General features: G+C 35.2%; 2 protein-coding genes across 3 annotated transcripts in view; one reads left to right on the forward strand and one right to left on the reverse strand.

The window, feature by feature from the left end:
• LOC139148299 (regulator of microtubule dynamics protein 1-like) overlaps positions 1 to 22,672 on the forward strand; it is a 43,586-nt gene extending 20,914 nt beyond the window's left edge. For both annotated transcript variants that reach the window (XM_070719662.1, XM_070719663.1), the window contains 3 exons: positions 3,506 to 3,536; positions 4,406 to 4,539; positions 20,505 to 22,672. In XM_070719662.1, coding sequence (XP_070575763.1) covers positions 3,506 to 3,536; positions 4,406 to 4,539; positions 20,505 to 20,549 — 210 coding nt within the window. In that variant the 3' untranslated portion in view covers positions 20,550 to 22,672. The remainder of the gene's footprint in view (positions 1 to 3,505; positions 3,537 to 4,405; positions 4,540 to 20,504) is intronic.
• Positions 12,227 to 12,866, reverse strand: LOC139148771 (uncharacterized). The gene is made up of 2 exons (XM_070720225.1): positions 12,559 to 12,866; positions 12,227 to 12,361 (listed from the first exon to the last, which is right to left on the reverse strand). The coding sequence occupies exons 1-2, from the start codon at positions 12,860 to 12,862 to the stop codon at positions 12,282 to 12,284; spliced, it is 384 nt and encodes a 127-aa protein (XP_070576326.1). The 5' UTR covers positions 12,863 to 12,866; the 3' UTR covers positions 12,227 to 12,281.
• Positions 22,673 to 23,949: the final 1,277 nt, after the last annotated feature.

Genomic DNA, 23,949 nt, shown 5'->3' on the forward strand with positions numbered 1-23,949 from the left:
CAGAATATATGATGAAATCTGCAATTTTGTATTTTTGGTGCAATTTTTGTCATTTTTGGTCAAAAAATGTGTTTCTCAAAAACTACTTGTCTGATGCCTTTGATATTTGGTATACAGGTTCCCTGGGATTCTCTTAGTGTGATATAGTGAAATTTGATGAAATCTTCAATTTTTAGCTCCCATAGCCATATGTATATATGGCAATGGAAGCTATTCTTATAGGCTAGGAAAATGTCTGTATGTATGTATGTCTGTATGTCTGTGTGTCTGTATGTCTGTATGTCTGTATGTCTGTCCGTCAACATCAAAAACTCCAAAACCGCTGCACATATCATCTTGATATTTGGTGTGTACATGGATGATGGGCTGTAGATGAGATTTTGTTCAAATGAAGTTGTCATTGCCAAAAATATGCAAATTAAATGAAAAAGTGTAAAAACAGTCAAAATTGAAAAACTCAATAACCACTGAGCAGATTACATGAAAAATTTGCATGTAGGTACTTTGGGCTGACCTGAAATAATTGTGCTTTTTTTGATTTTTGATATTGTTGAAAATATGCAAATTAGTGCCAAAAAAGGCGTTTTTGGTAAAAAATCTTCTTCTTCATAACCGCTGGTCAGACAGCTTTGATATTTGGTATACAGGTCCCTAGGGATAACCCAACTTGGATTTGTTCAAATTGTGATGAAATATGCAAATCTGTATTTTTAAGGAATTTTTTTGTCATTTTTGGTCAAAAATTTATTTCATCAGAACCGCTCGTCTGACAGCTTTGATATTTGGTATACAGGTTCCTACAGATAAACTTAATATGATATATAGAATATATGATGAAATCTGCAATTTTGTATTTTTGGTGCAATTTTTGCCATTTTTGGTCAAAAAATGTGTTTCTCAAAAACTACTTGTCTGATGCCTTTGATATTTGGTATACAGGTTCCTAGGGTTTCTCTTAGTGTGATATAGTGAAATTTGATGAAATCTTCAATTTTTGTATTTTTGGGTCAATTTTTGCCGTTTTGGTCAAAATATTTTTTTCTCAAAAGTTAGTCATGTGATAGCTTTGATATTTGGTATACATTTTTATACATAATTATGATGAAATCATCAATTTTGTATTTTTGCAGCTAATTTTGCCATTTTAGGTCAGGCCATCCTGAAATGAGCTATCAAAGATCTCAATCTTCTTCATCAATACATATGTCATGAAAAGTTGCTCTCTACATAACACAGCAGAGCTCTGTCGACTATTGGGTCGCTTGCTTTTTTCAAAACCGCTGGTCAGACAGCTTTAATATTTGGCTAACAGGTCCCTAGGATGACCTTAGTGAGATGATTTCATACAGTGAGGAAATACTTAATTTTGTATCCATGTCTATAGTAGCTTCAGGGACATTGGCCCTATGTTAAAGATAATGCGGTGATTCAGTAAGCATTTGAAATGATAAACTACTGTATTTGGTGTTGAAATGCAGTAAAAAATAATGAGAAAACATAGCTGAGCTGATTTCAGCAGGTTTGGTTTCCAACAAATGTATTCAAAGTTTTTTTCAATGTTAAAGAATGATGGAGGGGGGGGGGGGTCTTGGCAGATTTTGAAAAAAATCCAAACAAATGTCAATAAAAAAATCAGTTACAGAAGGTTTGTCAAAAAGAAAAGGTGGGATAGTGGGAAAAAAAGAATGTACAATGTATCGGATAAAAAAGATAATGTTCCTCATCAATCTTCCAGACAACCCCCTTTTATCAAATAGTACACCCCAGATGTATTTTTGTGTGCAATTAACCATGCAGTGTATTTTAGTTTAAGATGTCAATCAAGTTAGGTAAGGATTTGAAAGGAATAGTCAAGTTCACCACAGTTAAATTTCTTAACTTTATCTCTTGTGTCATCATCCTTGTGTAATTGGTTAAGTTTGTAAGTTGCTCCAGATGTGGATGTACCAGCTGTTCTGGAAGACAACAATGTTTACTTTTCCCTGTAGGGTTTCTGAGTTGATGATTGTATGTTGAAATCTCTCCATGTATCTGGTGCATGGGCAAAATGTAAATATCGGTTGCATGTTATGTATTTCAGTCTATGTCAAATATTGTAAATGAAAAATCATGAACAGTTTGCTGTGTGCTTGTAAAAGATAACATGTTTGTCAATACATATTAAAACTGCCTTGCAGTTTGATTGTCTTAAAAATTATCACAGATGTAGAAAACGAAAAGAAACTAATCAAATTGCTGTAACATATTCACCCTCAGTGTCTGTAGGCCTATACTTAACTATTTTATCATTACATTCAGCTTTTTGTTATATCTTTATCACTCTTCATGGGCCAAGGCACACTTGGGGTCATTGTCATCACTCTGTGCCAGTCTGTGAATGTCAGTCTGTCTGTATGTGTATGTCCATGTTTCATACAATTGTTGGTTTGTTTTGATAACTATATGGGAGCGAACAGTGATTATTGTCTTTGTTTTTTAAAATCTCAAGTAAGTAAATATAAAGATCAAGAAAATCAATATACAATAATATGGTGAACTTTGTGGTGTTAAAATAATTACTACTTAAGCCTTCCTTGTCTTGAATGAGTATGTGATACTGGGAAAACAATTACAATGAAAACTAAAAAATTGCAAGGGTGTGAAATTTTTTTGTTAAATTGAAAAGTTAAACAAAACAAAGCTTTGGAAAAGATTCTCACTAATATAAAAAAGGCAAATTCTGTTATTTGTCAGGGCCATTTGCATTCAGTGGCAAGCTGATTCAGAAATATCAATTGTTCTGATACTTTAAGTATACAGATTACAGGGCCTCATATTCGAATATTCTGAATTGATATTTCAAACTTTTATAGTGAAGATTTCCCTACAAATTCAAGGATAAAGCAACAAATTTTCGAAACATTCTTTTTATTGTCTAATTTCTAGAAGGTCAATAGCCAAATGATAGAAATCTGTACAGCTAGCATGTAAATCACTGCAGAGCTGAGAAAATTTATAATAAGAAGATCAGTTGGGATTGTACATTGAAAACCATGGTTACAATATATCAATGACGCACACTAGGACTAACATATCATTTTAGTTACTTTTTTCACCGTTAGCCTAATAAAACATTATGCCAGCTGGTTACTGCACAAAAACTATAAAATGGCGTAAATTATTCTGAAATCACCCATGTTTTCATATCTGCTTCACCATTAAAACGCAATGTTCAAATTTACTATTGAATATAAAGTGGTGCTTTCTTGGGAAAAAAAGAAATCATTTCACATGCTTGCTCACCAGGGATGATTCAAATAATTCTCAAGTTTTACAGGTAAAAGGGAGTATTTTTGAAGCTTAATCCCTTTCGTGAAACTTGACAAATACCCGCACAGATTTGATTATCCGTCAGCTGTACTGTGGAGCGTTTAAGGTCTTAAAAACAAAGATTTATACATCTGTTCTGTGTCGTAAATATTTTACATTGCCATTCTTACCAGAGATTGTGTTTTTGTACTTTCAGGCATTGACGTATTTTATGAAAGCTGAAAACGGTGAGTGCAGTTCCTTGCTTTTCAACATGATAGCATGGTGTCTAGTACTGTGTCTGGCACAGTGTCTGGCACTGTGTCTAGCACTGTGTCTAGCACAGCCTGGCACTGGCTTGCTCTGTCTGGCACAGTGATTGATGCGGTGCCAAGCACTGTGTCTAACTCTGTTCGGCACAGTGTCTGACACAGTGCATGGCACTGTGTCTGCCACTGTGTCTGGCCCATGTATCTGACACAGTGTCCAGCATTGTGTTTGGCACATTGTCAGACACTGTGCTGGCTCTGTCTGGCACAGTCTCTAATGCAGTGTCTAACACTGTGTCTGGCATGGTTTAATTCTGTTTGGCACAGTGTCTGACATAGTGTTTGGCACACAGTCTGTCACTGTACATATGTCTAACACAGTGTCAAACATTGTGTTTGGCACAGTGTCTGGCAGTGTATCTGGCACAGATGCTTCCGATGGGTCAAACTTACCTTTCACAGATTTTTATTTGTGTAGTGAAAAGTTTTTTAACCCCAGAAGTGTCTAGGGTCTTAAGAAACCAGATATTACTTTACTTATTTGAACAGAAAATAAATGAATGAAAGAAAGTGAATGAATGATGAACAGACAACTATTAAAATAAATAAATAAATAAATAAATAAACAAGTTAATAAATAAATAATGAAAGGAAACAAAAAATGTGTTTGCCATTGCATAATGTCAATGTGGATGGTCTTGATAGGACACAATGTTTCAGTGTTCTAGTGATGAATTTTTCTTCTCATGTTTCATATACAATATGAATGAACACGGTATGTGGAAAGCAATACTGATGTTTTATAGTGTACACTGAACATTCCTGCCTTTGTTTCATCAATGGAACAGTGGATCCGAACTTCTACAGTATGAATTTGCTGATGTTGGGGAAAACTTACTTGAAAGTCAACAACAACAAATTGGCACTTCTCTACCTGACCAAAGCTGTCGAGTATCCTGCAAAGACAGAAGAGGATAACAAGGTAATTTTCATATATTTACCTCCTTCACATGCAAATTTCAGGGTGATGACCTGTCCCACAATGCCCTGGTACAGGATGTCAGACTACAAAATGAGATCAATATTGTAATACTCTTCACTACAAAGGTTATGTCAAAAGTATTAAATGTTAAGGCCATATGTATTATTAATGTCTATAAATCCAAGTGTTATATCCAGCATTCCATGGCGTAGCAATTTCCAAAGAATGTTGGCAACTGAAGACCCTGAATTGAGGGATCGTTGTTTCCAGGGTCTATGGCCAGACTGTACAAGTCATTCTACTTAATGTACTTAAGTGTATGATCTGAAGTGTACAGTCATAAACCCTTGAAAGAGAAGGGTGTCGAAAAATTTCAATTCCTTTTCTTTTACCGGGCAAAGAATTTCAGAGAGTGTGCATTTGATGGAAAAATGATGCTGTTGATATTAATAAATGTGTGTAATGTGCAAACATCACTGATAATTGCAGGGCCGCTTACTTGTTAAAAAATCACCACAGTCTATTTTCACTATGACGTACGCAGTCGGAAAGGCCGTGATTGTACGCTGGCTCTAGGGGATTTTAACAACATCTGGACGAAGAAAAAAAAATTCAACATTGCTTCCATCCTCTCATATGGCAATCGATAATTTTGATGAATGACTCCACAATGAAAAATCACTGAGCTACGAAAAGTGCTGCTTTGCATGATCAATGAACTGTTTAATCATAGTAGTCGGAAAAGAAAATGAACCCGAAAAAAAACAAGTCCGTAAAAAGTTCAGAGTGCGGCTATGACATGGAAAATCAAGTACTACGCATTAAGCTAATCACTGCTAATGAGACAGCTGTCTACTTTCTGTGACAATCAACAAATTAAGATTAGTCTGTCAATGTTTAGCCATCAAATGTTTGTGCTATATATCTCCCAACATCTGCTTCAGATTGCGGGAATAAATTAAAATATTCAAACTCATTTACGGGCTTATGGAAATTGTCAAAGGTGAAAACCAAATGCCTGCGTCGCCAAGCAGATGTCAAACATAATATCATGTGTGCGTAGAGACAATGCTTGTTGTGCATTATGTAAGTGCTGAGCACCGATGGTCAGCGAAATTTGATCTTTATTTCTGTTCTGTAGACAATAGCTTGTTGAACAGGTGGTTAGACATATTGGTGTAATATTTAAATTGGGTCAAAACCAACACCAAATGATGCAACCAATGGTAATTAGTTAGGTAGCTGTTGCTAGCATGTGGTTGAGTTTCTGAAGGCATTAGGGACCCCATCAAATTAATTTACGATAAAATCTTCTGAAATTTCATGACCTTTCATTAAATTTTAAAACATCGCAAATGTGGGAGTCTTTCTTCTGATTTAAGAACCAAACAATTAACGAACAATTAGAATAACTGAATTCTAAATTTAACAGCAAACGTTGACTGTGTAAATTTAGCTGTGTTATAGTATTCTGATGCCTTTCAATGCTATCAAACACTAGAAATTTTTACCATTAATTTTGCTTTGGGCATCAAGGTTAATAAGACTTAATCTTCAGCTTTCAATGAATTCAGAGTGATTATCACATTCTGTATTCTATAAATGACATACTTGTCTTGTGGATGTTACTGTGTGGGATGTTTTTAAAGCAAAAAGTAATTTTCTGGATTTGATCAATTGTGAATGATCCCGTACATAGTGATGGTGATGCGTACACAATAATAGCATTGGATGTTCAAGGGTTCCACTGGTTTGTAATACCAATTTTTGCCTCATTTTCAAGGACTCTTTCTGATTGAAGGTGTTTGATATGTCACAGAGCCTGATCCACTTTGCATCCAGCGGCCAACTTTACTGGAAAACCAGTAACTTCTTATTCAGTGAAAGTAAGCGTCCTGGACAGACTCTAGTTTTGTCGGCAAAAATTGAAATATGTCCTGTGTCTTTTATGTCACCGGCAAATCACTGGAAAACTGTCTGATGTCTTACAGTGAACACATGTCATACATAACCTAGTAAAATTTTCATAAATCCGAGCACAATAAAGGTTTTATTTCAAAATTGAAAGGGTAATTATTCTCAATCATGAAGCAAACCGTATCTGGTCACAAAGCCAACAGTCACTGCTGACACAATAGACCATGATAAATAACATGGCAGACCCTGAAAGTTTAGCAATAAAAATATTAAATATGTTGTAAATGCACAAATGATCCAAAGTTTATGTTCAAAAAGTGATGTCATACATTGAAGAGAAAGGATATTTGTCGGTTACGACTGTCTGATCATGGAATTCTTAGCCAGAGAATTTTCATAAAAAATTTTCTTCTGATCAACACTGCCCTCACCCAAAATGATCAACACTAGCAAGCTGAAACTATACTTTACAAGGTGTACTACAAGAACAATGAACAACACAAATTTGTCTTATATTCAAAAGTTCCTCCTTATGGAAGATCAAACAGTAGTTTTTTTAGTTCAATATCAGTTCGTTTTGTTCCAAAAATGATGCAATACTCTGGTTCCAAGTAACAGATAAAACCATTTGTTTGAAATTTTGGTCATTCAACGAGGACCTTCTTCAAGAATCTTAAATGAGTAGATAAAATGAGCGAAAAAGAAAGTACAGAAAACGGAGATAAACGTGAAAAGCTTAAATTGATGAAGAATTCAAAGACCATATAAAAATATCAGTTTGTTATTGTATTTGTACATGATTCCTAAATAAGTTTGGCACAGTTGAAATCAGTGTAATGCCCACACTCAAGGATGTGACCAATGTCATGTATAAGTTCTTTATATGGAGCAGAGGGCTGGATGTTAAACAGGAACTTCCCCTATAAAAGCCGGATTATCTGTAAGCTATGCAAATGCAAAAAAGCCACGCTACTCATAGGACGTACCGTGTTTGGTCCCACAATCCCATAATTTGACATGTTTCAGGTGTTCATTGTCATTGAATCTTGTATATGATATCTGTGAATATATAGCGACTAAAATTGAGTCGAAAATAAACTGAAAAAATGTTCCGTTTTTAGTCAGAGAACGCATATGTATGTGTTCCCTATCCGACCATTTGACCATTTTACGTAGCTTAGAGCTTAGTGTAATAAAGTAGCATCTTAGATTATATTGTACTCGCTGTTTCCAGTCGTCTTTACATCCCTTCATCATTGGAATACTAGCCTTGCCGGCCCCGACACGCTACCACATAACCGACAATACCAACGTAACCTCGGTTATATCACATTGGTGGCAGCGGTGGGATACAAATACAAATGCAGATGCATTGTCGCGAATGTGGAGCTCGGATGTACGGTAGTGTGTGAAGGTGCATGAATGATGTAGTGAAAGGGCTGTAGTGACCTGATATACACTGTTTTCGAAAATGCATGTTGAATTTTCAACCCTTATAGTATATATTATATATTATAATAGTATATATTATAGTAATGGTGTTTGCCCAGGTTACTGTACCCGACTTAGTCAGTATTTTTTTTTGTCATGTACTTTCCTTTAGATTCAGTAGCATTAGCATTGCATTATTTTACTTTGATTTTGCTGATTTTCTGAATTATTTTGCCGTACTAGTGATGTAGACTCCCTGTCTCCATCAAAATAAGGAGGGAGGAATGTGACGTAGTGTCATGTGATTATTATTCATGAGCTGTCATTACTATTCATGAGGGCATGTATATCTCTCTTGGCCCACGTGTACTCAAGTCAGTCTCCAGCTTACCATCACTCTATGTACGTAGCTTAGAGCTTAGTGTAATAAAGTAGCATCTTAGATTATATTGTACTCGCTGTTTCCAGTCGTCTTTACATCCCTTCATCATTGGAATACTAGCCTTGCCGGCCCCGACACGCTACCACATAACCGACAATACCAACGTAACCTCGGTTATATCACAGACCCCCTTGACAAATCAAAAACTCCCGCCAAGTGTATGCAAATGGCTGCGTCATCAGTAATCCCCTTATTGTGCACCCACGGTCCTGTAACTTCCCGTTTAAGGTGGAACGCACCTCAGGGACAGAAATTTGGATTCTCAAACTTATACAATATTAATTCTCTTGGCCAGGGTACCACTTGTTTGGGCTCATTTTGAAGCTTATGGAGTAAATACAGTTTTTACTGGCTTATATTTGTGAAAGTCTTGAAATTTTATTTTCCCCCATAGAGATAACACAGGGATGGCGGCCATTTTGAATTTTAAATGTTGGTAAACATTTCTTGTTTCTCTATTACACAATTTTGCATGATGACCCCTGATTTTTATTCTTGATTTTGAAAGAGAATGGTTGAAATTTTTCTTAAGAAAAGTTTGAGCAAAAGTTTCAGTCTTATGTAGACTCTTTTAAAACTGAATGTTAGTGAAGTTCTGTTGTCTTCTGAAACGAAAAATGGACCACCTACACACTGAAAGATTTATGAAAGGTGAATTTTGAATATTATCCAGTGGATTACATTAACTGTATGATTTCGCAAAAAAATACATCAAAAAGAGACAAAGCTGGTGTGATACGGGAAACCAGGAGATCAACAAACAAGAGTAATAATTTGTACATTTGTTTACAAATAATCAAAAAGATCATCAACGTTACTACATTGTTACTTTTTTGTTTCTGTAAGCTTTCATGAAACAGGCATGCTATGTGTACATGTCAATCTACCGTAAGAAATACAAAAAGCATTTGTGAATCCTGCAATAATTTTTTTGTTGATTGGGAGCAATATGCCGTACAGCAGATGTTCTCACCTCTGGTTTTATCTGAAACACGATGGCTATAATCCCCTACTTTTTGTTCCTGTCATGTCTTGCTTCACAAAAAGTTAATCTGAGTATCAGCGGTAAAAATAACCTGAAAGAGAACGTAGCCAACATCCATAACACATTTCCTAACCCTCATTTTGCTTAAAGTACAGGTGAATTCAGAATGCTATACTGAATCAAAAGCTATCTTCATATTTTTTCTAATATTTTGTTTCCAAAGTAAATGCGCTCATTTGTGCAATTTATATTAATTAGCATCGTTAAAGTGTGCAGATCAATTTTATAATTAGTCATTATCAATGTAGAATATTTATTGGCCAAAAATCACATGCTATTATTGTCAGGATTTACCACAATTACCAAGTCTTTACATACATTTGTCTGTCATGCTGTACGTTTTTCCATAATTCATGCAACTCACCACCAGCAGGGTTGTAGCTGTGGAACATCTGTAAATATTGACGAGCAATTCAGTGCACTATCTTTTCAAGGCAAGAGACAGGCCAATACCATCTCATCATAACTGAAAACACAGTCTGGACTGTGCTGAAAATCATCCGCTTCCAATTTTATTTAAGTGAAACACTGGTTTAGCTACAGCTTGCGTAAAAATGAACATAGTATCTGAGTGAATAGGACACTAATTTAATTAAATCTTGATCAGGAATCAAATAACAAAATGTTAAGTCAATGCAGGCTGCAAAGATGATTTTGTAAAACAAGAAATGTAATGCAATTCCTAAAGAGGACTTTTATGTGTGGACTCCCCCCATCAGATGTTGTTCCATGGAATACCTGGTATTTGGCTTTGCAAATCACATGTGAAAACATGGCTGTACAGGAAGAGATCAAAAGCCATGGGTTGTTTTACACCTATCAAGAAGTATAGACAGTGAACTGTCTCAGTGTTTAGGGACTCTGTGATTGACAAGTAATGCCTTTTTAATATTCAGTTTGAAATTTTCATCTAAAGGTTAGTGTGTAATACTGTCAATCTGAGTCCAAAATATCTGTACATCAACATCACCTGTGATGGTCATTAAAATCCCCATGACTAAATTTGTTTTTCTTTTCCAGTATTTTCATCTAGCACAGTTTCTTTTTCAACTCTGTCTGTCTGTCTGTCTGTGTGCACGTGCACTGTACATGTTTTTGATTATTTTTTTATTTGTCACTGATAACATTTCACTGTACACAATGTAGTGTGATTGTAATGCTAACAATTTGCATAATTTGCATTTCTACGTATAGTGTTTAGTACAAAAGAAGTGTATGTTGTCGCAAACTAGAACAAAAATAATGATTACCCCCATATATATGCTATCAAAGTTAAAAGCTATTTTCCTTTCAGACATTCAAGTCAAATGATGTTTCCCACCGTACCATCGATAAAATTTCAATTTTACATAATACAGAGTGCAATAAAGGTATTTTGTTCAATATGTGTATTCTGGGCTAGCCTTTATATTGAAACACAGTGAGTAACAGCTTAGACAAACAAAGTGCTGAGTGTTAAAGGGGAATTCAACAAGAACACCTTCCCATGGGTATGGCATTGTCATTAACTTTCACACCAGGCTCTGTGTATTTGCATAACTATTATTTGAGTTATACAAATACACACAGCCTGACGTGAACATGAGTGAGTGGATAATGCCATACCCATCGGAAGACGGTCCCTGCCGTATCTGGTGATGAAAGTGCCAAGGTTGGCACTTTTTTCCCATGATTCCAAATACAATAAGTTGATGAAACCCTAAAATGCAACTTCTGCCACTATTGTTATCCGTTTTTGTAAAAGATCAGGCGAGTTATAAGTGGCGAAAATGGCTTTTCTGGAATATGTGACCCAAAAGCTAGCACATTTGTAAAAATCAGCCTTGGTGAACTTCCCCTTTATTGAAAGTTGAATCGATACTCATACCTACCAACTTGGAGGTTTAGCAAGACAAGTTACTAAGCTAGGGCAAACTCTTGGAAGACAATAAGTTTCCATTCTCAGTATTTAATGCTGAACATACCTAGACAATATAATAACAATAACACTGGTGTATATTCAGTTTAATAATTCATTTTTTGACTGATTTATTTGTGTTTGGTCACTGGTTTTGACAAAGTGATTTTGTTGTAGCCTAAGGATGTGAATAGATATTTAAGATAGTTTGCCAAGTCAGACGCACCCAGAATGATTCCAGTTACTTTGCAGTGCCTCTGCTCTCTCTAAGGGGAGAACCATTTGATTTCTGGGGGGATTGAGGATCTGGGGGGAAAAAAAATTGTCGGCAGGTGAAGGACAGAAAAAAAAATTTGATCCAACAATGGCTTGAGAAGAAAAAATGTTCAAACAGACAGGAGAGAAAAGAAAATTGTCGCCATGTGCTAAAATCACCAAAGTTTGGGACTGATTTAAAAAAAAACGCTGGAGGGCGGCCGCCTACGGCGGCACTAATATTTTCAATATTTTAGAGTGAATCCTGATGTAAAAAATCTGGCATATAAATAAACTTCAATACTACACAATGTTCAAAGTTTTGTGATGACAGTGTTTTAAATATGTTGCAATAAAGCATTGACACAGTCAGTATTAAAAGGGGAACCATTGGACTTGCTGTGATCTGTATCTACTGAAAATTTAAAACAAACGACACGATTCAATGAACTACTTTTAAAAGCAATATATTGTTCTCAAAATATATGTTTTTCCTTGCAATGAAAATACAATAACAAATAATTAAATACAAACACAACTTTTGTAAAACATGACTTCTTTCCTGAGAAGTTGACAGTACTGATTTTATATAAAACACAGCTATAGTACTGACTTTCACAACTGTATGATCACTACACTTCTATACTAGTCACTATCAGCCTGGTTTAACCAGACTGCTGATCTGCAGGATCTGTTCAGTGGATGGAACAGATCAGCCGTCTGGTTTAACCAGGCTACTATTACTCTACTGGAGACTATGGCAGTGGCTTCATGGATGACAGTAGGCAGATCCCATATCTTTTTGGTTCGGTACATGCAGGTACCTGCTGAGCACCTGTAAGAAAGGAAAATTGAAAGAAAGGAAAATTGTTATTTTTATTAAAAATTGTCTGCAGTAGTTTTGTGTTTGATTAAAGGTTTCTCACTTTGGAAAGGGACAAAAGTGTTAATATTGGTGATTTTTATATGCATTTTTATATTACTCCAACATAAACAAAGTCATCACTCAAAATAATCTGCTGATATGACTACCTTTGTCTCCCCTTTCTTGTCTGTTGAATAAAGTGACAATGTCAGTTGAGTGGATGTCCTTTGCCATCTCTCTTCGGCACTTTGCCTTGACATGTGGATTGGTATTGAGTGATGCTGATATCGCAGCTTTTTTCTTCTTCTTTCTTTTTTTGTTAGCAGCTCTCCTGTTATTGGCTGCTGCCTGCTGGCTAGCTCCGTACAGTTCTTTGTATTTCTCATGAACAGCTGATATGGTGGCCATTTTCTCATTTACCATTTGCACAACTGCCTTGACCTTGGCTTGTAGAGAGTGGTAGAAAACCATACTTTCTTGGTATGATGCAGATTTCTTGTGAGTTTTTCCACGTCTGCTACACAGCTTGAGTACAGCTGGTCAAGTTTGTCAGTCTGGTTTTTTACTAGTTATTTGTTGTACATAAAATTTTAATAGCAGAACCATGAACACAACAAGTTATTAAAACATACGGTTGTGAACCAATAACGTGTATGTATAGCATATTGTATTAAAATTGGCAAGCGAGAAAAATAAATTTGCTTTGCCACTGCATACAGAAAAAATAATTTGATGCAGGACTGACAATAGAAAAAAATTTGCTGTCACAGTCATGGGAAAAAAAATTTTTTGCCCCACCCATTTCCTCCATCCCCCCCCCCCCAGAAATCAAATGGTTCACCCCTAAGTCCAGCTAAGCAACTTTTCATGATCGATTTATCCCTGTATACAGCATATTATTTGTTGACTCTGTACCATGTACTGGCCAAAAAGGGGCCTGGAATCAGTGTCTTATCTCATAAACAGACCCTATTACCTGAAATTAATCAAAAAACTTGCAAGAACCAGTTTGTACAAAGGAAACAGTAGGTATGTAAATAGACATTCTGAGGTATGGTATTATAAATCAATGTTGACTCTTTGACAAATAATTTTTTAGCTCCCATATAATATGCATATGTATATATGCAAATGGGAGGTATTCGTATAAGGTGGAAAAATGTCGTCTGTATGTATGTATGTATGTATGTATGTATGTCCGTCCACATCAAAAACTCCTAAACCGTAGCACCTACTGTCTTAGTATTTGGTGTACAGGTGCACCTAGGGGTGGAGATGTGAATTTGTTCAAATGAACATGTCAGTGCCAAAAATATGCAAATAAGGGGGAAAAAAGAAAAAATCCTGCAAATGGCTAAAACTCAGTAAGCAGTGGTCAGATTTGGTTGAAACTTAGTATGCAGATTTCTTTAGGTATTCTAAAGCATGTGTGCAAAAATTGGGATGAAATTTGCATGTTTGTATTTTTAGGGTATTTTTTCAGTTTTTAGTCAAAAAATCTTGTTCTCTGAAATCGCTCGTCTGATTGCTATGAAACTTCATATTCATGTTCCTCAGAATGACCTCAGTCATGCTTGTACAAATTGTATTGATATTGTCATATTTGTAATTTGGGGCAATTTTCCCAATTTTTGATAAAAAAAATTTTTATCCAAAAACTACTGATTTGATAGCTTTGATATTTGGTATACAGGTATCTAAGATTAATCTCAATATAATGTATTGAAGGTATGTTGAAACTGGCAATTTTTTTTTTTTGGGGGCAATTTTTGCCTTTTTTGTCAAAAAATTTTTCTCCTAAAACTTGTGATCTGGTAGCTTTGATATCTAGTGTACAGGTTCCTAGGGTTTATGTTAATTAGATATATTTAAAATTAGGATGAAATCTGCAATTTTGTATTTTGGGGGGCAATTTTTCTCATTTTTGGTCAAAAAATTTGTTTCTCAAAATTTACCAGTCTGATTGCTTTGATATTTAGTAAACGGGTTCTTAGGGTTTTTGTTAATAAGATATATTGAAATTAAGTTTAAAATCCGGAATTTTAATTTTTGGGGCAACTTTGCGAAACTGTCAGTTTACTGGGATATCTTTCATTTTGTATTTTTAAGATTTTTTTGGTAATTTTATACCTACTGGAACTAAGAGTGTATAATGTGGTGATTTAGTAAGCATTTGATATGGTTAACTTTATTTGGTGTTGAAATGCGGTAAAAAAATCCTGGCAGATTTTGAAAAAATTCCAAACAAATGCCAATAAAAAATTCAGCCAGAGAAGGTTTGATAAAAAGAAAAGGTGGGAGAGTGGGGAAAAAAGAATGTACAATGGATCGGATAAAAAAGATAATGTACCTCATCAATCTTCCAGACACCATCCCTTATCAAATGGTCCACCCTAATGTATTTTTGTGCACAATTAACCATGCAGTGTATTTTAGTTTAAGATGTCAAGTTAGGTAAGGATTTGAAAGGAATAGTCAAGTTCACCACAGTTTAACTTTATCTCTTATGTCATCATCCTTGTGTACTTGGTTAAGTTTGTAAGTTGCACCAGCTGTTCTGGAAGAAAACAATGTTTACTTTTCCCTGTATAGGGTTTTCTGAGTAATGATTTTATGTAGAAATTTCTCCATGTATCTGGTGTATGGGCAAAGTGTAAACATTGGTTGCATGTTATTTATTTCAGTTCATGTCAAATATTGTAAATGAAAAATCAAGAACAGTTTACTGTGTGCTTGTAAAAGATAGCATATTTGTCAATACATAAATTGCCTTGCAGATTGATTGTCTTAAAGATTATCACAGAAGTAGAAAAGGAAAAGAAACTAATCAAATTGCTGTAACATATTCACTCTCAGTGCCTGTATATATAGGCCTATACTTAACTATTTTATCATACATTCAGCTGTTTGTTATATCTTTATCACTCTCCATGGGCCAAGGCACACTTGGGGTCAATGTCATCACTCTGTGGCAGTCTGTGTATGTCAGTCTGTCTGTACATGTATGTGTCCATGTTTCATACAATTGTTAACTTGTTTTTATAACTATGGAGCGAACAGTGATGTTGTCACTATTTTTCACTCTTCTGACATAATTAAAAAGGGAATGTGACTGAGCGTTAGTATCAGTGGCCGTTCATTCCATGACTTTCCTTTGGTTCCATCACGTTTCCTGATGCAACTTGTACATAGAAAACAGGATGATAGCCTATATGTAGAACAGACTCAGGTTCCACGAAATGATACTGACTGATATTCCACATACACCATATGATGCATTAACATTACTTTGGCTCATGAGGGATTCTAAGGAGATGTGTAATTTTTTTTTACATTAAAAAAAAGACGTAAAACAGCAGCTTTGTCACTTTGACAAAGTCAATAAAAAAATGGATCATTTGTTTGAACTGTAAATGCAGCAATACAGCAGAAAAAGAGAACATACGACAAAGAAAAGCATAAAATTGACAAAGGAATTGTAAGGGATTGTATCATTCACATCACACTTAAACAGCTGTGAAACTTTTCAGTGTGAATGAAAAACTGTAGCATTTGGCTGGGATAACTTTTATGGTTTTGCATCAGTATTCAGTGACTAAGGTTTGCCGAAAAGAATGCCTTTCAGGAGATGCAGTTTATGGGTGTATATTACACAGCAGAGGTGTGGTCAAATACATGTAACTAGGTTCAGTGTTCCAATTGGTTAGGTGAGAGGAGAGACAGATCAGGGAGGGAAGTCGGGCACAGTCAATCAGACAACTCAGTTTGTTTTCTGAGCCCAGGAATGCATCTTCTATTTTTCTACTGAGTCAGAGTGCAATTCTATTTCAATACTGTTAACTGTGACTTTTCAGCATTCCGTCTCTTGGTTGGAGCTTTTTTCAACTTATATAGTAAAAGAATCAATTCTCATTATCCAAAGCAGAACAAGATCAGAATGTGTTTTCACTATATGGCATTATCACTTTTTGCCTGGTCCAAGGATTTGCCAGGAATTGCTTATGGTAAATGCTGAATTTGATAGGAAAATTAATAAAATAATCAGAAGTTGAAGTAGTTTGTTATCAAATTGATTGGTCTTTGTGTGACCTTCTATATCGTTTTGAGAGTTCAATTCTGTTCCATTTCTCTCAGACTACCATATTGTACCTGACGTATCCGGGCATAAATGTCCAACTATATAAACACAAAGAGGAGCAAGTCACTGAAAGCTTGTCGGTGAAAGGGACAGAGAGACAATACAGACTCTCTTACTGCAAAACTTTTAAACCATAGTACACACTGTAAAATCTATTGACAACTACTATATTCCTCAACCCAGACTCCATGTAAAACAACTAGCATATTCAAGCAAAATTTGAAGCAGTCTGACAGAGCCAATCATGAAAGCAGAAAAGTCAGTGTTCCAACGTTGAAGATTGCACACTGCAGTTCTTAGCTTCGCTGTCAACGACGTGAAGTTTATCTAATAGGTGGATGTGTGGCAGGGTCTGTCATTCGGTGTCTGTCAACTTTTTACATTCCAAGCTTCTTCTTCAAAATGACCATTCTGATTCCTTTAATAATTGACGTACAGGTCACTAGAGATAACCTTAATCAGATTTCTTCAAATTGGGATGAAATATGCAAATTTGTATTTTTGAGGCTAATTTTGCTATTTTTTGGCAAAAATCATCTTCTCCTTAACGGCTGGTCAGACAGCTTTAATATTTGGTACACAGGTCCCTAGGGATGACCTTATTTAGATTTGTTCAAATTGTGATGAAACATGCAAATTTGTATTTTTAAGGCAAATTTTGTCATTTTTGGTCAAAAAATCTTTAAAAATCTTCAAAACTGCAGTCAGACAGCTTTTATATTTGAGATACAGGTCCCTAGGTAGGAACTATTTCAGATTTGTTCAAACTGTGCAGATATAAGCATATTTGCATTTTTAAGGCAATTTTGGTCATTTTGGTCAAAAATTTATTTTCACCAAAACTGCTTTTCTGACAGCGTTGATATTTGGTACATATAGGTTTATAGGGATGATCAAAATATGATATATTCAAATTATGATGAAGTCTACAATTTTGTATTTTGGGGGCAATTTTTGATTTTTGGTCAAAAAATGTCTTTCTCAAAAACTGCTCACTTGATAGCTTTGATGTTTGGTATACAGGTTCCTAGGGGTAACCGTAATGTGATATATTGAAATATGATGAAATTTGCAATTTTGTATTTTGGGGGCAATTTTTGCCATTTTTGGTCCAAAAATTTGTTTCTCAAAAACTGCTCACTTGATAGCTTTGATGTTTGGTATACAGGTTCCTAGGGGTAACCGTAATGTGATATGTTGAAATATGATGAAATCTGCAATTTTGTATTTTGGGGGCAATTTTTGCCATTTTGGTCGAAAAATTTGTTTAACAAAAAACTACTCATTTGATAGCTTTGATTGACATGTGATATGTTCAAATTATGATGTAATCTTCAATTGTATATTTTTGCAGCTATTTTTGCCATTTTTGTATGGCCACTGCATTAAGGTATCAAAGATTTCCACCTTCTTCATCAACATGTGTCAAAAATAGTTATTCTTTAATAAAGCAATGAAGTGCTCAGCCGTTTGGTCACTTGTACTACCAGCTAGTACAAGTGCTACTAGCTGGTAGTATAAGTACTAGTCTTACTGCTATGATGTCAACTCCAAGTACACAGCCCTGATTGTGACATAATGAGGCCAGGCTTTGCCACAGAATTGTCAAAAACCTTTAAAAATTAAACTTGACATATGACATTTTCTCATTGTTGTTGGATATCAGAAAATTGATTTATTTTTATCCGATTTCGTCATGTGACCAAGATGGCTGCTTCGAGTTAGCCTTGTTAAAGCCTGCACATCTCTTTAGGGTTAACCTATTCACCTCCCCGTCCCCCCAGCCCCACCCGTGTTCCCTGTAAACAGGTCCACAATCAGCATTGACAACAATGGATTTTGGAGCAAACCATGATGGTAAATAGGTTGATAGATGCGCTGTTGACTGAAAATCAGTGAAAGGAAGTGGAATATGTTGCATAGTCTGAAGTACAAGAATGAGTGTGTATAATTTATCAACTGGATGCAAAAATGTCACACAAAATGAAGGAGAGTTTTTGCATGTTGTAGCTGTGATGGTAAAAGGTTGAAGTAGGTATTATATCTGTCTTTCTGTTTGTCTCTGTCAAAACTGCAATACCGGTACTTACCGCAGAATCAGTTAGAATTTAAGAATGAAATTGTATATTGTAGGGTGTAACCTGTCCACTCCCATTTTACTCTTTACAGATGAAAACCCATTGAAGATATTGAAGTTCATGTTAACAGTTAAGGGCTTGTCCAGTTGTTTTGCCCACTGAATGGTTGAAATGTTGTAAAACAAGTTTTTTCTTTTCATAAAGCTGTGTTTATCACATGCTGTTCTCCTTTTTAGAATAAATTTCCCATGTCCAAACTGACAACAGCAGGCAAGTTATATTAACTGTACGTGGCTTAACCAAGATACAGCCACACACAGCTGGTGTGTTATAAAAAAATCCAATCGAAATCTGTGTCCTTGTAATATTCTGTGCTAGAATTTACTCATACAGGGGAATTTTTTTTAATCAGTGTTTGTAAATTTTGGTCCTCATTTTGGACAGATGGTAAATTGAACTGTGTTTGGGTCTAGCATTACTGTCATTTCCGTTACAAAAACACAAAATTGACAATGGAATATTTTTGCCGACCATATGAAGGTTTTGAAACGTGGCAATGAAAGGTATGCACAGACTATAATCCTAAATGGCAGCTACAGTAAACTTGTTTGGCATGTGAAGTAACAGATAATGTCCTACAAAGCAACAGGTGTTCATGTAATATTGTCAGATAGACTGGCCAATATGTTTCATATGATTAGCTATTCTCTTTCAGGCATTCATGCCGTCATGATTTTTACCAAATTTTCAATCACTCAAAATATTTTTATGACAGTAACTGTTCTTTATTTGAAAGGGTTCTAGTGAATTGTTCACATTTCAGAGTCGTGCTGACTACTTTCTGAGAAAGCAGCCGTTTTAAACTACAGATTTTTCATTATGAGGCTGCTAAGGTGTCACAAATTTCACTTGGCTGCCTTCGCAAAACATTTCACCACTCTACGTTAAACAGGGTTAAAGTTAATTTTAAAGTGTCACCACTCTCAGAAAAATCACAATGGACAAGGTTAATTGATCCAAGCCATATGCTGGTGAGTTTTAAGGCAATCACTCATACCCTGTCGGTAATCCAACTTGCAGCGACATTCGGCATGGCTGTGTATGACTCTAATTTGTAAGGATTCATTAACCATCCACTCTGGTCCCTTAGCTGCCACAGGATAATGTATCATTTATAAACAGTGCTACTTAACAATAGAAAAACATCATTAACGAAAATTTATTCCTGCAGTGAATTCTTTTCAATGACACGATTGGCCCATTTGAAGTATTTCTGAGTGTCAAATCCATCAATGTGAAATATTTGAAAAGTTGAAAGTAACCAGATGGCTGGACACAAGATGAGAAATGGATTTATGGTTGCTGTATTTATCATGGCTCCTTTGTCGATAATTGGCAACGACGTAATTCACAAAGTTGTTAATTGCCCCTCATTTTAATTCTTATTTGCCGGCCTCCTTTACTAATGCTGCCCCAAAAGTGGTTGTCCCATAAAACAATTTTGCCATAATAATGTGTCGTGCCGAGGACTTTTGCTTCTGCCATGAGTGTAACGTAATCCTTTTATGTACCAAGTTAATACTGGGTTAATATTTTCGTGTTCATGACTTTTCAAAAAATTGAAAGAAACTTGCCTTCAAAATGACGGCAACTATGAGAGTAATTTTATAATTCCAAATAAAACATCTGCAGTCAGACTCGGTCGACATTGAACTCATCTCTCATCAAATCACACCATGATTGTGAAAATATTTTGATTAGGTTCATCAAAAATCAGACATTCTGCCTACTTAATTCAATTTGGTAATTTGAAATGTAAAACTATGGATGAAGAAGGATCAATCTGTATTTGAAAATTCATTTCATGTAAATAATTTGGTGGTTTCCTTTGTTGCAGGCCAAGACAGAAGCTGAGGAACTTTTGAAGAAAGTTGGAAAATAGAAGAGATGGTACTGGCAAGAAATTATAAATTTCAAAGCAATTTATTATCAATGCAAAACCAGAAGTATGATAGTTGACATTATGTTTTTTCTTGCTCTGCTATGTTTTGTGTGGTTGTAACTTTCCACAGAGTTTTATCAGGGAAAGAGAAATTCTGATGTTTTGGAATTTTCTCAAGAAATTTAATGATAGTAAGAAAGTTAAAAGTGAACAAGTTATCACATACACCCTTGCTGCTTAGCTTTAGTAAGGTGTATTGAATCAATGTGTAGATATGTCTTGATAATGATTTGAAAAGAACAACTTTGCTTTTACTCGCTGTCATGGTATTATCTCCATCCTTACACCCCTGTTAACCAGTACTTGGGTCCAACTGCACCATTCCAAAGCATAGGGATACATCAAAGCTGTCTTGTGATCGGGAGGATTGAACAGTTTTGAATGAACTTCCATTTGACATGTGTGAGTCTGTATGCAGCAATTCTGTATGTTGTCCATGTTTATGTTATGGGATCTGTCGCTCCTCCTAAGCACAGATGGCTATACCGGTAGTGTAATTGTCTAGAATGCAACTTTGGGACAGATATTAGGACTTTAAGCGTGTTACAATACTGCACTAGTATGCTGCTTTTGCTGTTGTGAAGTAAATGAAATTTTTCACTATCTTATTCTTTTATCCAAATTTTTCAAGGTGACCCTTACTTTTTATTCTTAATTTTTTTAAGAGAATGGGTGAAAGTGTCCTTTTAGGAAAGTATGGATTAAATGTTTGAATATTTCAGTCAGGTGTGTACTATCTTAATTGTAACAGTAAATATTGTACAGCAGACATTGGTGCTATGATAGTTTGCAGATATGGTTTTCTTATTTGAAATGGCCAACATGTTTTCTTTAGCAGCATGCATACTTCTTTCCAAAGAGTACCTGTAATTCTGGTCAAAATCGGAATTTGAATGAAGTTTAAAAAAGCTGGTATAATATTGTACACTGACTAACATATGGTCTTTTATTTAACATTGTACCTTTCCGATCCACCATAGTGGAAAGATGTACCATTGCTTTGAATTGTTGATAGTTAACTGCAATTCTCGCAACCGAAAGTGTACTGTGTAGCTTTTCAATTATTCCCACTTAAAATGTACTGATCAATGGTTAGTTTGCATTTTGCTGTTCAATTCTCCCTACTTGGAATGTACTGATCAATGGTAAGTTGGCATTTTGCTGTTCAATTCTCCCTACTTGGAATATATTGATCATTGTTTATAATGCACATTTTTGGATTTCAAATCTCTCACCTTATACTGATAACTCATGAGTTAGCAATGTGATTTTCAGTTCTTTTTTCCTTGCAAGCTGTTTGTAATACCTGACAATCAGATTTCAGACTTTTTTCTAATATCAGCATTCAAAGAACAAGCAAGTCTTTTTTTGACAAAATCAAAAGAAAAAGGCAATAAAGACATGAGTAAGTTCAGTATCTGTTTTTGAAATAATTCAACTTTCATGACAAAAGTACTTTCAAAGTGTGCAACCACAAATATGAAAAAAAAATCCAACAGGTTTCTTACAAAAAAAACCCAGTTGATTACATCATTTGTATATATTGCAGCAATACAGACAGACTATGCTTATTTCATGTTACATGGTACATCAATACAGCAACAAACTATAGTTTGAAACTTTATGATGTAGCATATTTTCAAACAAGACACTTGTAATCATTCACTTCAGTTTACCACTGTAAAAGGTTTCATAAAACCACTTGCATAGACAGATATCAAGTCACACCATGCAAGGTCAAGCAGCTTGCATCACATGTGCTTAAATGCAGCATCATTGACAGGAAGTCAATGTTCTACCCAGAATGCAGTGCAAGAACCTTTGTTCGATTTCATCTGAGAGTGTTGTACGCTGTCTGAAGTACTGTCTGAAGTGTTGTCACTGTGACTGTCATTGCTAGATGCTGTCAGGTTATGTCCAAAGACTTTTTTATACTTAAGTCAATGGAACTCTAATGTTGTGTATGTATATAAAATCTGTGATTTGTGACAGGGAAAACCCAAACCTCACTCATCTAATTTCTCAATGAATAAATTATGTGCTTTTTCCCCCTTTTATGAAAATCTGTAGTTTGTTCGAGTACTTTCACTTTTCATAGTGATGTCCTAAATTCACACCAAGTTTTCAATGTCATGTCTGCATTGAGGAAATGCTTCTGCAAGGAATGTTTGTTGTTATTGAATTTCCTTACAGATTATAAAGGGAAAAAAACACCTAATGTTAAAGGTATACAGTCACCTGTAATCTAAATATTCCCATATAAAGGTCAAAGGGGCGTTCCTTTGTATTCAAAATGCCCATGTGAGGGCGCTGTTTTTAATAAGCGGCCACCCACTTAAAATCGGTGATTGGTTAGATTTTCTCCTGCCATGGTAACTTTGGCAAAATTGGAACAGATAACAGTATAACTTTAAGAACACAAAAAGATTATCATTTGGTATTCTAAAAGAGTATAATTTCAAATTTAAGATTCCAAATTCTGTGGTGATTCTGAGAGAGAAAATGTTAATATTTGATTTGAACTTTGATGCTTTAAAAGACGATGACTATATTCACAATGATCTCAAAAGAATGCATCTTTGGGACAGATATCCAGACTCTCACAGATTTGCAATACTTTAATTGTCTATTGCTTATATGGACTCAGTTTGAAGCTTGTGGAATAAGTGAATTTATCAGTCTTTCTCTGAAAATCGAAAATTTAACTTTCTCCACATAAAGTTAACTCACGGATAGCAGCCATTTTGAATTGAAACATAGGAAAACTGTGGCAATATTTTTCTTTAGTACCTAAATTTGCCCAGTGACCCCTAAATTTTATTCTTGATTACAAATAAGAATGGTTTAAAGTTTCATCTAGTACAATATGAGGAACAGAGTATTCACAAATTTCAGTTTTGGTATGCATAAAGAGAATTAGAAGCCTTTTCTGAAACTCATGAAAAGCTATATATTTTGACATGTAGTAATCTTATTGTTTGTGTGGACTATTGTGTTCACCTGGGAGAAATGTAGTAAATTGTTGTCAAAATCTAGACTGAAAAAGAAGTCTATCTCTCACCTCTTGATAAAATTTGGTCATACTGTTGACAACTCTGATTCGTCTAGGATTTAGAAGACTTTGATTTGTGATAGTTTGTCCAATATTAAAAACAGCATCCTCCTTGGTGACATGCTCCTACAGAAAATATAATATCATTATGTTTACAAAGAGGAAACCATCTATGCATCTATCTTCACAGATATTTTGAATACGCAGACATTGTCACCGATGCACTGTACGGTTCATCCATTTAACCAGCTTGTGAATACATCGTGGCACTCATGCTTGTTCAAAGGC

Source organism: Ptychodera flava, chromosome 13 (assembly GCF_041260155.1).
Source record: "Ptychodera flava strain L36383 chromosome 13, AS_Pfla_20210202, whole genome shotgun sequence".
Taxonomy (NCBI): Eukaryota; Metazoa; Hemichordata; class Enteropneusta; family Ptychoderidae; genus Ptychodera; species Ptychodera flava.